This window comes from Anolis sagrei, chromosome 4 (genome assembly GCF_037176765.1).
Source record: "Anolis sagrei isolate rAnoSag1 chromosome 4, rAnoSag1.mat, whole genome shotgun sequence".
In the NCBI taxonomy this organism is placed as follows: domain Eukaryota; kingdom Metazoa; phylum Chordata; class Lepidosauria; order Squamata; family Dactyloidae; genus Anolis; species Anolis sagrei.
In genome coordinates this window covers 185,762,636-185,774,746 of record NC_090024.1, presented here as the reverse complement: position 1 = coordinate 185,774,746, position 12,111 = coordinate 185,762,636, and the positions used below count along the sequence as shown (strand labels likewise).

General features: G+C 40.0%; 1 protein-coding gene across 1 annotated transcript; it reads right to left on the bottom strand.

The window, feature by feature from the left end:
- Positions 1–4,348: 4,348 nt before the first annotated feature.
- RPL10A (ribosomal protein L10a) lies at positions 4,349–11,663 on the bottom strand. Its single transcript, XM_060773204.2, has 6 exons — positions 11,557–11,663; positions 7,968–8,039; positions 6,622–6,702; positions 6,064–6,212; positions 5,153–5,325; positions 4,349–4,545 (listed from the first exon to the last, which is right to left on the bottom strand). The coding sequence occupies exons 1-6, from the start codon at positions 11,559–11,561 to the stop codon at positions 4,375–4,377; spliced, it is 651 nt and encodes a 216-aa protein (XP_060629187.1). The 5' UTR covers positions 11,562–11,663; the 3' UTR covers positions 4,349–4,374.
- Between the last annotated feature and the right edge of the window lie 448 nt (positions 11,664–12,111).

Sequence of the window (12,111 nt, the reverse complement as noted above, 5' to 3'; positions counted from 1 at the left end):
CTAGTTTTACTGGGGTGAGGTACCACCTGTCCATCATGTTATTATTTTTTTCCTCTAAGATCATAGCATTTAATTTTCTTTAAGCCAATAGTCCACATTTTCCCCATTTATCTAGTTCTGTTTCCATTTCCATTTTCAGTAATACTTTATATATTTTTCCAATAAGGTGTTCTTCTTTAGTACACAGTTCCTTTTCCAATTCCAATTGGTCCCTTTCAAATCCTATGTTTTTACTGTCTAGTGCAAATTTTTCTTTCAGTTGCCTATATCTGTACCATTGTAGGTGAAGTCCTATACCCTTTAGTTCTTCTTGAGTTTTAAATCTGTATTTTTCATCTTCATGTATTATTAATCTCTGTATGTAATCCAGTGTTTTCCTTTTTTCTTATCTAAAGTGTAAAAAGCTTCTTCTGTTGAAATTGGTAAAAGGATTTTTGGACATAGTTTAACTTTGTACTTGTTCCAGATCCTTAGTATGGCTCATCTTATGAAATTGTGATTAAAGTCTGTGTGTACTTTTGCTTTTTGATACCATATATAAGCATGCCATCCAAAACGTAGATCATGACCTTCTAATTTTGACAGTCTCTCATTTCTTAAGGTTAGCCAATCTTTCAACCAAACTACTATATTACAATTTCAGGTCTGCTAACCCCAATCCTACCCTTTGCTTTTCATCCTGCAGAATGTTGGTTTTGATTCTAGGCATCTTGCCTTGCCATATGTATTTGGTTAAATCTTTTTTCCATTGTTTAAAAAGAAATAGCATTTTTGATAGTATATTTATTTTGAAAGCAAATATCCTTCGCAGTAATGACAATTTTAATGTGCTCCATCTTTGTAAATCCCATTTTGTTTCATGTCTTTTCATAATTGTCTTGAAATAGTGTCGTATTCTTATATGAGAGTATTATTCCTAAGTATTTTACTTTTTTCAATTTGTAATCCTGATATTTCTTTTAGCTTTCTCTTCTCTTTTGTTAAATTTTTAAAAGGACTTTGGTTTTTTGTTCGTTTATTTTAAAACCTGCTTTTTTCCCAAATTCATGTAATGTATGTAGTAAATTCTCTGTTTTCTATTGGGTCTTCTATTATAACCACTAGGCCATCTGCAAATACTTTCAGTTTGAATTATTCATTCTTAATTGATTTTTTTCCCTCCTCTCTTATTGGGCGTTTCAATGTTTTATTGACTGTGCCACTGAAATAAATCTGATCAGCTAAGAAGTTACTCCTTGGAATTTTTTAATTATAGAATTTATAAGAAATGACTGCCAAGAGCTATCCTCAAAAAGGCACAATCTTTCCTAATGCTGCTCTTCTTCACATAGGAGTCCTTTTTTTAAAAAAAAAGATGGCTGTCTCCATTATATTTATTGCCATTTTTCTGTGCCTCCAAGATACTTATGAGTCACAGTGAACCTATTGCAGGTTTTCTGAGGTCATCCATATGCACAATTCTAAAGCAAAATTATGCCCATTTCAGGTGGATTGTCATTCATATTCAAATGTATGCATATCTCATACATCTTTCTCAATCCAGCCCTGCACCCTTCAAATACATTGGGGCATGCTGTCTTGGGATGATTGGAATCCTAATCACATCTAAAGCACCCCCTCTTGAAGTAAGCACCTTCAAAACATGGAGGGAGGAAAGGCCTTCTGGTGGGAATATGCAGACAGCTCTCACTCAAAATATATTGAACGCAGACTATGTTGATCCCTGACCTGTTATTCCAGGTAACAAAATGTCAAAGTACAGCCCTGCTTTCTGACCTGTTTTTCATGGCACTGAACTACAACCATGATATAGCTACTCTTTCCAACAAAACTCATCCCCTCCCCAGCACAATCCTTCTTTAAAGAAGCTTTGTTGCTTTTGATCAGTCATAAGCTGCCGTGATGTCTGTCTGAGCATAAGGAGAAGCGGTTGCAACTGGCTTGAAAGGAGCTTCTTTGTGAGATCTCATGTGCCCAAATCATGTCACATCATGATGGGAAGGTGGAGCTCTTCACAACTCCTCTTTGGTCCAGCTGAAAAGGTGTGCCAGATCAGATCAGCAAACTGCATTGAGTCATGGATGCCTTTCAAGGATCTCTTTAAAGCAGAGGATTGAAGCCAGTGTGGTATAGTGGTTAATTATTGGACTTTGGAGATCAAGGGCTGAATCTTTGCTCAGCCATGGAAATCCATTGATAGAGTGTCTAATGGAGTTGAAAGCACCGATGCACTCCTTCAACATCAGGTTTCTGATGTTTAACAATAGTAAAAGACAGCAAAGTCCAATTTCTCAGGAAATTGATTTTTTAGGAAGACACAGAACACAGACATACTGCCGTATTTACTCAGTTCTCTCTTATTTTGACTAAATTACCTTCCCCAAATTAGGGAGCACATTAGATTCACATAATATGGTAAATACTTTTTGGGGGTTTCAGGGTTTTGAAAATTGAGGTGTGCATTAGATTTGGCGCATTAGACTCAAATAAATTATATCACAGGGGTGCCAAACCAATTTTTTTGCCTAAACCACATCAGCCTTATGGTTGCCTTCAATGTAACTACGTTGCCATGGAACTGAAAGCTTTGTGGACTACATAAAATGTGATGGCCTGCAGACCTTGCATTTGACACTTATGCTTTGCAACATAATTTCCCCATGCTATATTCAGATATAGGCTTCAGCATTCTATTTGTGTATGTTTGTTTTATTCCTTACTACCTTGGGTACCCAGTGTTGCCCCCCAAACCCCTCTAGTAATCCACAAAGATCTCCAACATTTTTTGCTGTACGCAAAGTTTGGTCCAATTCTATCTTTGGTGGAGTTCAGTGCTCATTGATTGCAGGTGAACTATAAATCACAGGCACCATCACACTTTGGCAGAGGCTAAAGACCATATAAAATTACGACTCCCATGTTTCCGTGGTTCTACAGTGTAGGTGCACCATTAGTCAAAGTGAGAATGGGCTTATTAATGCCAGTGTGACTTGTTAGTCATGAGTCAGCTCAGGTTCCAACCCATAAATAACATTTTTCTGGAATTATAAAACTTTTTTTTGCTTCTGTGTTTGATATAAAAATATATTGGCCATTCTTTATTAATTTTGTGTCCCAGACAAAAACAAATTTCTAAGACACAGAGGGCCAATTCCTGATTTTTTATGGAAAGTTAATGGATTGTTTAGTCATTTAGGGAAGTTACACTCCTAACAAGGACCAAAGTGAATTTATGAACTCTTTCCTCCAAAGTAAAATAGCAACAGGGGAAATGATAATGGAGATACTTTAATGATGTATTAGATCCTTTCTTAGATAGATTATATCTCCCTAAAGTAAAAAAACAAAAAAACACTGACATTGCCCTCCCTATTTCTAGAGGGCATAAGCAAAATGTGCTTCATTGACCTTTGGAAAACTCCTTCATTCTGCAGAAAGTGGAGTATACTTTTTAGTCATCCCATCACAGCTGTTACTCAAGAATTATTTTCTGCTCAGCAGCCCCCTTCTGCCAAGATGGCAAGTGATGACCAATCTGCTGTTTCACTTGTCCATGGTTTCACTACGCTGCTTGTATTACACAGCATTAAGGACCACTTTTTCTGTCAGTTCTATCTGTAACCCGCCTCGAGCCATGAGGAGAGGCGGGTAAGAAATAAAATCATTATTATCTAGTTTAAAATATGAGTTTTAAAATCATGCCTTGCTTTTAATATGTATGTTTTTAAAATTGATGTTATATATTACTTTAAACCATTATTCATTTTAGTTGGTGTTTGTGTTTATAGTGTCCATTTGTTGCTGCATTTTAAATTTTTGTTCCCTGCCTTAATCCATAGGGAGGGAGGTAAGATCTCAATAGCAATTATGAATCATTATTAACCACCAGGCAGGTGACAATGGTCAGAGGCTAGTTGGGGGCACTCCAATAGAACAGAATGTTACACAAATACTTGTATATTCATAGTAGTTGGCTAACTACCAACCCTTCAACAAGGACACACAAAATCCTCTTTTGACTTTATGAGTGGAAAGTTAATGAACCATAGCATAATGTATATCCACAGTGCCTACGGCAAAACACTTGAGATCCTTCATAGCTACACTAGTATATAGTAATGCTATGCTAAAAGTGTAGGGTCAGAGTATTTTTGGGTGGAAATAGAATCATAGACAAGGGTCGACCAAGGGCAAGATGGATGGATGGAATCCTTGAAGTAACTGGCTTGACTCTGAAGGAGCTGGGAGAGGTGATGGCTGAGAGGTTAGTAATTTGTAAAGGGACCTCATTTTAACTACTCAGATTCCAAGTTATAGAACTTTATAAAACCAAAAGTGACACAAGTAAGATAGTCAAAACCAACTGTATTGTTATTAATACAAGCGCTGGGGTTTCCCCATGGTGCTCTTGATGTACAAGGCCCGCACGTTTTGCCAGTTTTTCTTCAACAAAGATACCAGGAAATTGATGGCCAGGTGGATGTTGTAGACCAATTCATCCTCAGTCATCTTGACATGGCCAACAGCCACAGCCAAACACAGCACCTGGGAGAGCGGAGTAAAACATTCAGGTATTTAGTTGTTTCAGCAGGAGAAAAAGCGATAAAGTTCAGGAAAAATAAGGGGGGCTGGTAGCACACATGTAAACCAAACCATTCCATTTGATAGCTGCAGACTGTATTGACAAATACATTTTAGGCATGAAGCTAAAGAAGACTGCAGTTAATATAAATTCACACTGAATAAAGAATTGTTATATTAGATTACATAGCCCAACTAAAAATGCTTTGGTGTCTTGGTTTTTAGGCCTGTTTCTGGGATTATGTGGAGTCTGCTAAAATGGGAAATCTGGCAGATGATACAAATAGTTTTAGGATGAGAGATAGTAAAACTGTCAACTTGTACAACATTAAAGAAAAAAATGGATCTTAGATCTTTTGTCCTCTGCCTGCAGCTCTCCTGCTATGAATGCAGTTTTTTAAATAAGAGAAAGCCACCTTCAATACAATTTTCAAAGATTCAGCTTATTCCATGCAACTAAATCTCACCTCCCACAATCTATACATTTGTTATTTGTAGATATGTTTTAAGGAAAACAAGCAATACAATCTAAGCGAAAATGTGATCATCTATAGCATTTTTAAAAAATCACCTTTTTCATTTGAAACTTGATGGTGGATTTAACCTCATCCATCTTTGATACCATGTTCTCATTGTGAGTGAGGAGAGAAGGAAATTTGCCAGCCTTATTCAGTCCCGGGCCCAAGATTCGAGGAATTTGCTTGATCAGGGACTCTGAAGCCAGGAAAGCATCATATTTCTTGGCTGTTTAGAGAAAAAACCCTAAAGTTTAATATGAATCACTAAGATCACCGAAAACTCACGACAAAGGCTTACACCACAGAGCACAGATATTTTCAAATACCACCTATGAAGACTTGCTATACATTCAGCCCTTGTATTTTTGAAATTCAATTTTAATATCAAAACTTACAGTGAAGGATTAGCTGTGAACATACCCATTGGTGATGGCATCATATCTTAAGAGAAGCCTTTGGTATGGATTTTGTGTCGCCACTTCTACAAGTTCAGCTTGTCATTATATCTGAATGCAAGTAGTGTTTTTCCTCTCTCTCCTCTACTTGTAAAATAAATACATTCCAAACAATGAAGTTTAATGTAGAAGACACTTACTTTCCCTACATGCAATAAAGTTTTTGAAATTTTTACTTGAGAATGTATATTTACTACTATATTTAGTTTTTTTACGGGCCTGTGTAGTTGTCTGACACTCTAATAATGGGAACCAATGTTTTGTAGCCTTCGGTGTAGAAGTGGGACATAAAAACCCAGGTTCCCAATAAATCATTACACTGGGTGGTTGACCCTGGATTAATCAACCTGATCTACTTGCAAGAGGTTGTTCTGTGGACCACAAAAGTACCCATGTATCCTTTCTTAAGACCTCTGAAGAAACCGTGGGATATAAATTTAACTATTAGGTCCATACATCTTAACATAGTTCAATCAGTGATTCAGAAACCGCTTTCCAATTTTGCTCACCCAGTTTCTTGACCAGTTTCTTGTTCTTATTCAGTTTCTTCAGAGCCTCTATGTCCATATGAGGAATGTCAACTGCTTTGGCCTCATCACAATGCTGCTGATCCCCCAACACACAGACTGAAAACTTTGGCCGCGGAGCAGACTTGAGCCTACAGGAAAGAGGATGCGACCAATAACCACCTTGCACTTCTGGCAGAGCAACACAAAACATGAAAGATGTTCAGAATCACAGCCAGAAAGCCTTACCACTACCACCTGGGAAGTCTTCATCTACCGGCGTTTACCTCTGGCTTTAAAAATGGTCGGTGGGATCAGCACAATGGCCTCACCACACCTTCCCTCATGTTTTAAGACCCAGGGTAGGGGTCCGTCCAGTCACACCCACTTTACGAAGTGGGAGGATCTGAACTACCCAGGCAATTCAACATTACACCCAGCTACTATACGCTGTAGCAGTCAACACACGACAACTACATAACAGATAGCCTGAACTCAGAGCTTTGTAATAAGGAGCAGGGTGCAGGCTGAAGGCTGGGTGGAACAGGAAGAAATCCAAACCTGACGGTGCCAGAGAAACGCTTGTCCTTCTGGGGGTCATAGTTTTTCAGACTGATCTGCAACTCCACAGTCTCCAAGAATCTAAAGAAAAAGAAAATGAAGCAGACAACTGGCTTAAAAACAATTAAGTAACACTCAAAATTCAGCAATATAACCCACACTGTAGGAATGGATTAGAATCTTTTATTTTTCACTTTTACAGTTAAAGCATCAAGAATCCCAGTTTTCACTAGGCATCTTGGGAAGACCATGACCCCAAAAGACATTAAAATAATAAGTGAGAAATCTACTTAAGTATAATGAATCAGAAGGAGAAACTTGCCAACTAGAAACATTAAGAGTAGTTACTCCTGGAATTATCACAGATTTAATTCCTTTTGGGGGGATGAGATAAGCACAAATCCCTACACTATATTAAGAAGCCTTTAAATCTCCTCTATCCCATCCAAAGGGAACAGGGCCAAGTTGCTGGAGAGGTTCACTGAGGGGCTAAGATTTGCTAATTCCAACTTTGTCTTCTCATGCTTAAAGCCCCCCAACTGGTACTACACACCACAAAATGCAGAGGGAAATGCTTTATCTCAGGTCACTCAGGATCTGCTTATTTCCCCACACTATCACATCAAGGCAAGATGGTGCTGAGAGCCATCTTTTAGCATTATAACTGCAGCAAAGAGCCTGCAGAGCATTTTCACTCAAATACTGCCCACACAGCCAGCTGTATACTAAAGTCTTTTATTTCCTCATCCTTTGAGAAAGAGCAAAGAATGGACAGTTCTCAAGTACTACATTCTACTGTTATAAAGGCAAACATAACCTGCCATGCTTCTTTGAAAGCACTGTGGGATAGAACCTTGGCTGCCACTGCTAAATTCCACTTAATGAGCAAGACCTGAACACAACAGGCCCAACACCCTTCGAAGTCCAATCCCCCACCCTTGCAATCGCGTCTGGTGGGGACGAGGGACAGGGCCTTCTCGGTGGTGGCCCCTCGGCTCTGGAACTCTCTCCCACTGGAGATTAGAACTGCCCCTTCTCTCCTGACTTTTAGAAAGCTGGTGAAATCTTGGCTTTGGAATATAGCATTTGATAAGTGAGTCAGTAACTCCTGACCACACGGACAGATGGTGATGAATTGTGATTTCGTTCTGACAACTTGGCCTTATGTAATTATATGTTCGTATTTTAATGTATTTTATGGATTAGTGTATTAGTGAACCCCAGTAGTGCCTCTATCACTTTGCATAGGATTAGGCTGTTATTCTGCCTTGAGCTTTCATGGATCAAAGTATTTCTAATCAAGAATTAAGAGGTATGAACTAGAATTAAAGAGGTAAACTTCTTACTTGCGTGGCTTTGTTTGGCTCCCCTGAAGGACTTCCTTCACCGCTTCATAGAGCGTGTCACGGGAGACCTTGCTGTTAGGAACAAACACAGTAGCTTTGTCAAACGTGTTTATCAAGGCATGACAGGAGTTGAATATACAAAGCTCTGAAGAAACACACTCATAAAAATACCATTCTCCAGTTAAACTTGAAGCATAGTGCAGTTTCTCTTATTTTCCATCAAGTAAGCACCCTGACAAAAAGCAAGAAGATACCTTGTCCTTTCTACCTCGTTCTATCATGAGATACTGCAGGATCAGCATCACTATGTAACAAGATTTTTGTTTCTGGGTGATAAATGTCATTTGCTAATTGGTTCCATCATAAAAACATGGAATTTTTTTTATTAAACTGCAAAATCCTTTGTGGACCACACTGCAGCACATTTTGCTATAGTTTTTCAATGTTTTTCACAGAGTGTCAACCAATTGAACAATTTGTGGCAGCTACAAAAACAAAGTTTCTGGAATATAACAACTACTTTCAAAGTAAGTACCACACAATTAAAGAGGAAATAACACTTTCAAACCAGGAAGATTTGTTTTTTTAATAAATTGTTACATAGTGTAATATGAGAGGGAATCCATACTCATCTAGTACAACTTTCAGAAGCTTAAAGAACACTTCTATTGCATGCCAAAAAGGTTCCTAAGAAGTTTAAAGGCAATATAACAGAACATGCATTGTGAATGTTATGTTTTACTTTACCACAAACTGCTTAAAGTTTAATGAGAGCAAATCTAGGTCTGCTCTAGAGGCGCTGCATATACAATGCATACTCAGAAGGAACGTCCTGCAGTATTGCCCAGATAGATCAGGGCTTTATAAGACAAGAGCAAGACAACCATGGTAGACCCAAAATTCAGAGTTCCATCATATGTGCCTGTCTTGATATGAGCATATAAGTTGCCTGTCAACTTATGGTGAGTCAATATACTGGCAGTCCCTGGGTTACAAACATGGTAGATAATTTGGAGTCAGATGTAACTCGGGGACTGCATGTATTTCGTAAGGTTTTCTTAGGCAAGAAATACTCAGAGGTACCTTTGCCCTTTCCTTCCTCAGAAACTTAGTCTGCAGCACCTGGTACCTCTTATACATTTTTCTCTCACTTATGTACTTACCAGAATTGACTCTGCTTAACATTCAATATTAGATGGGGTCTAGTGCCCCAGTCAACACGGCCAGTGGGTAAGGAAACTGCCGTGCAGAAGATGTACCTAATCTCTGGACTACAGCTATTAGTGGAAATAGATACTCCTTGAAGAGAATCAGCCAGATCCCAGGAAGTCAGTGGTAGCTTCCTTTGAGTTCCACAGACCTCTGACTTGCATGTTTTACTTCACAGGGAAAGAGAGCTCCTTTTCTGTCTCATCTTCCTCAACCTCTGTGTTTTCAGAGAGAAGTGTGTGTGTGAGAGAGAGATGGCTGTCTATTAACTAAGGAAGCAGGCTAGCAAGAATTACCATGCTTTCCATATCAGGTTATATAGAGCATATGCAGGACCCCAACAGGCTTAGTTATACAGCTTAAGTATTCCTTATCTGAAATGTTGGGACCAGATTTCTGAATATCTAGATATACATAATGAGCTATCATGAGAGATGGGGCCCAAGTCTGAACAGGAAATTCATTTACGTTTCCTATGCACCTTTCATACATAGCCTGAAAGTAATATATTTTAATACTTTTGTGCATGAAGCAGGGTTTGAATACACCTGAAAGCAAAGGTGTCATTATTTCTAATAGGCTAATAGTGAAGGTAGTGATTTTGTATGTTTTTAATGGTTTATGCATTTTACAATTCTATTTAAATGTTTATTGCATTTTTACATTGTTTTAATGTCATTGAATAGCCTATGTTGTAAAGCCACCTTTGAGTTTGAGAAAGGCAGGATAGAAATATCATAAGTAAATAAATAAATCAATTCGCATGAACAATTTTGGACCATTTCTGGCTTCGCAATAAGGGATACGCAATCTGTGTTCACCATTGTGGGGTAGTCTGGACAAGGTTCATTCTCATCACAGATCTGATCTTAATGAGCACCCAAATCCAACTGCCACTGCAATTAGAGTGGATCTATTAATCAATGAGACATATGTGTTGCCATCCATTCAGTAAAGTTGAAAATGGGTGCATCTACACCAAAGAATTAAAGCAGCTTGATCCCACTTTCGCTGCCATGGCCCAATGGTATGGAATCCTGGGAAATGTAGTTTTACAAGTTCTCTAGCCTTCTCTGCCAAAGCGTGTCAGCACTTGGGAAGTCTGATCTGGCCAGTGGCCCACGCTCGTTACATCCCGAATAGATTACAGCAACGCGTTCTATGTGGGATTGCCTTTGAAGACTGTTTGGAAACTCCAACTAGTCCAAAGGGCAGCAGCTAGACTACTTACTAGAGCACTGTACAGGGAGCATACCACCACCCTGCTATGTCAGCTTCACTGGCTGCCAATCCAGTTTCGAGCACAATTCAAAGTGCTGGTCTTGAACTATAAAACCCTATACTGTTCCGACCCAGCGTATCTGTCTGAACCTATCTCCTTCTACGTCCCACCTCAGAGTTTAAGATCTTCTGGGAGGCCCTGCTCTTGGCTCCGCATTTGTCACAAACGTGCTTAGCGGGGACGAGGGACAGGGCCTTCTCAGTGGTGGCCCCCTGCCTGTGGAACTCTCTCTCCAGGGAATTTAGGTTATTGTCTCCCCTCCTCTCCTTCAGAAAGAAGTTGAAAACGTGGATGTGGGGACCAGGCCTTCGGGTCATTATGCTGATAATGACAATTGCTATGGTAATGGACCATGGGCAAGTTTGATGGAATCTCCAACCACAAAATTCACCTAGATAAGCCCCCAAGGCTGTTATATTTACACATATTTTAAATTGAATTGACTTAATATTTTAACTGTATGTAATTATTGGTTTTATTATGTATACATGGAAGCATCAAATCATTGCAGACTTGAAGTCGCCTGAGTCGCCCCCCCCCCCGCCCCGGGGTTGAAAAGGGCAGGGTACAAATATCTGAAATAAATAAAAACTACAACTCCCAGGATTCCATTGCACTGAGCTATGGTAGTTACAAGTACTATCCAACTGCTTTAATTCTACAGTGCAGATGCACCCCACATCCACTCTAGTTGGGACTAGCAACTCCATTCAGACTGCTGAATTAATAAGGTTTGATGTGGCAATTGGGCAGAGAAAGTGGTGTCAGAATGTCTATGTTCTACACTGTAGATTTACCCCAACTTAACTCCAAATGAAGGTTTTGGAAGAGGATATAGGAGAAGAATCCATGTTTAAAATAGACGTGTTTGGAAAGCAACCAACCCCTCCCTATAAGGCCTCCATTAACAGAGCGGGCCCTCTATGTTCCTCCTCCCCATGGCCCTCCTCCTGTAAACCCCCTCTTTTTAAACTCCGTCCCTTCGCATCGCCCTCGCCTTCCTGCTCGACGGGGTGCGTTTCAGAGCTGAAGGGAGCCCTGGAAACACGGATGGCTCCGGATTCACACAACAGGCCGCAACACCCAAGAGGAACCCACCTCATCTTGCCGTCTCGCTGGACCAGGAAAGGGAACGCCTCTTCCCGCTCTCGTCGGAACTAGGAAACCAAGTCTCGCGAGATGAAAGGTTTACACGCGACCAGCAGTGAGAAGCCGGGAGGGGGGGGGGTTGAAGCGCAGTGCATGGTGGGTAAAGCTTGGATGCGGAAGTGCTGGGTGTTCAATGCCTTGAATGGTCTGATAATGTGGTATTTAGCCAACGCCTTCGCTGATTCAAATAGTCCATGGAAAGTTTTAAATTGCTATATGATTTGGCTCTCCCCAGGCTTTTGTACTTCAACTCCCATGAGCACTAACCAGTATAGTTGATTTTTTGTGTGTGTCAGGAGCGACTTGAGAGACTTCAAGTCACATCTGGTGTGAGAGAATTGGCCGTCTGCAAGGACGTTGCCTAGGGGACGCCTGGATGTTTTGATGTTTTACCATCCTTGTGGGAAGCTTCTCTCATGTCCCCACATGGGGAGCTGGAGCTGACAGAGGGAGCTCATCCGCACTCTCCCCAGATTCGAACCTGCGACCTGTTGGTCTTCAGTC

Bases quoted from the DNA above. Each gene is read 5' to 3' on its own strand.
- RPL10A (XM_060773204.2), bottom strand. The intron at 6,703-7,967 runs GTAAGAAGTTTA...CTTTTTCTTTAG, and splicing joins AGCCAAACAAAGCCACGCAA to ATTCTTGGAGACTGTGGAGT. The intron at 4,546-5,152 runs GTGATTTTTTAA...CCGCTCTCCCAG, and splicing joins TCAAGTTTCAAATGAAAAAG to GTGCTGTGTTTGGCTGTGGC.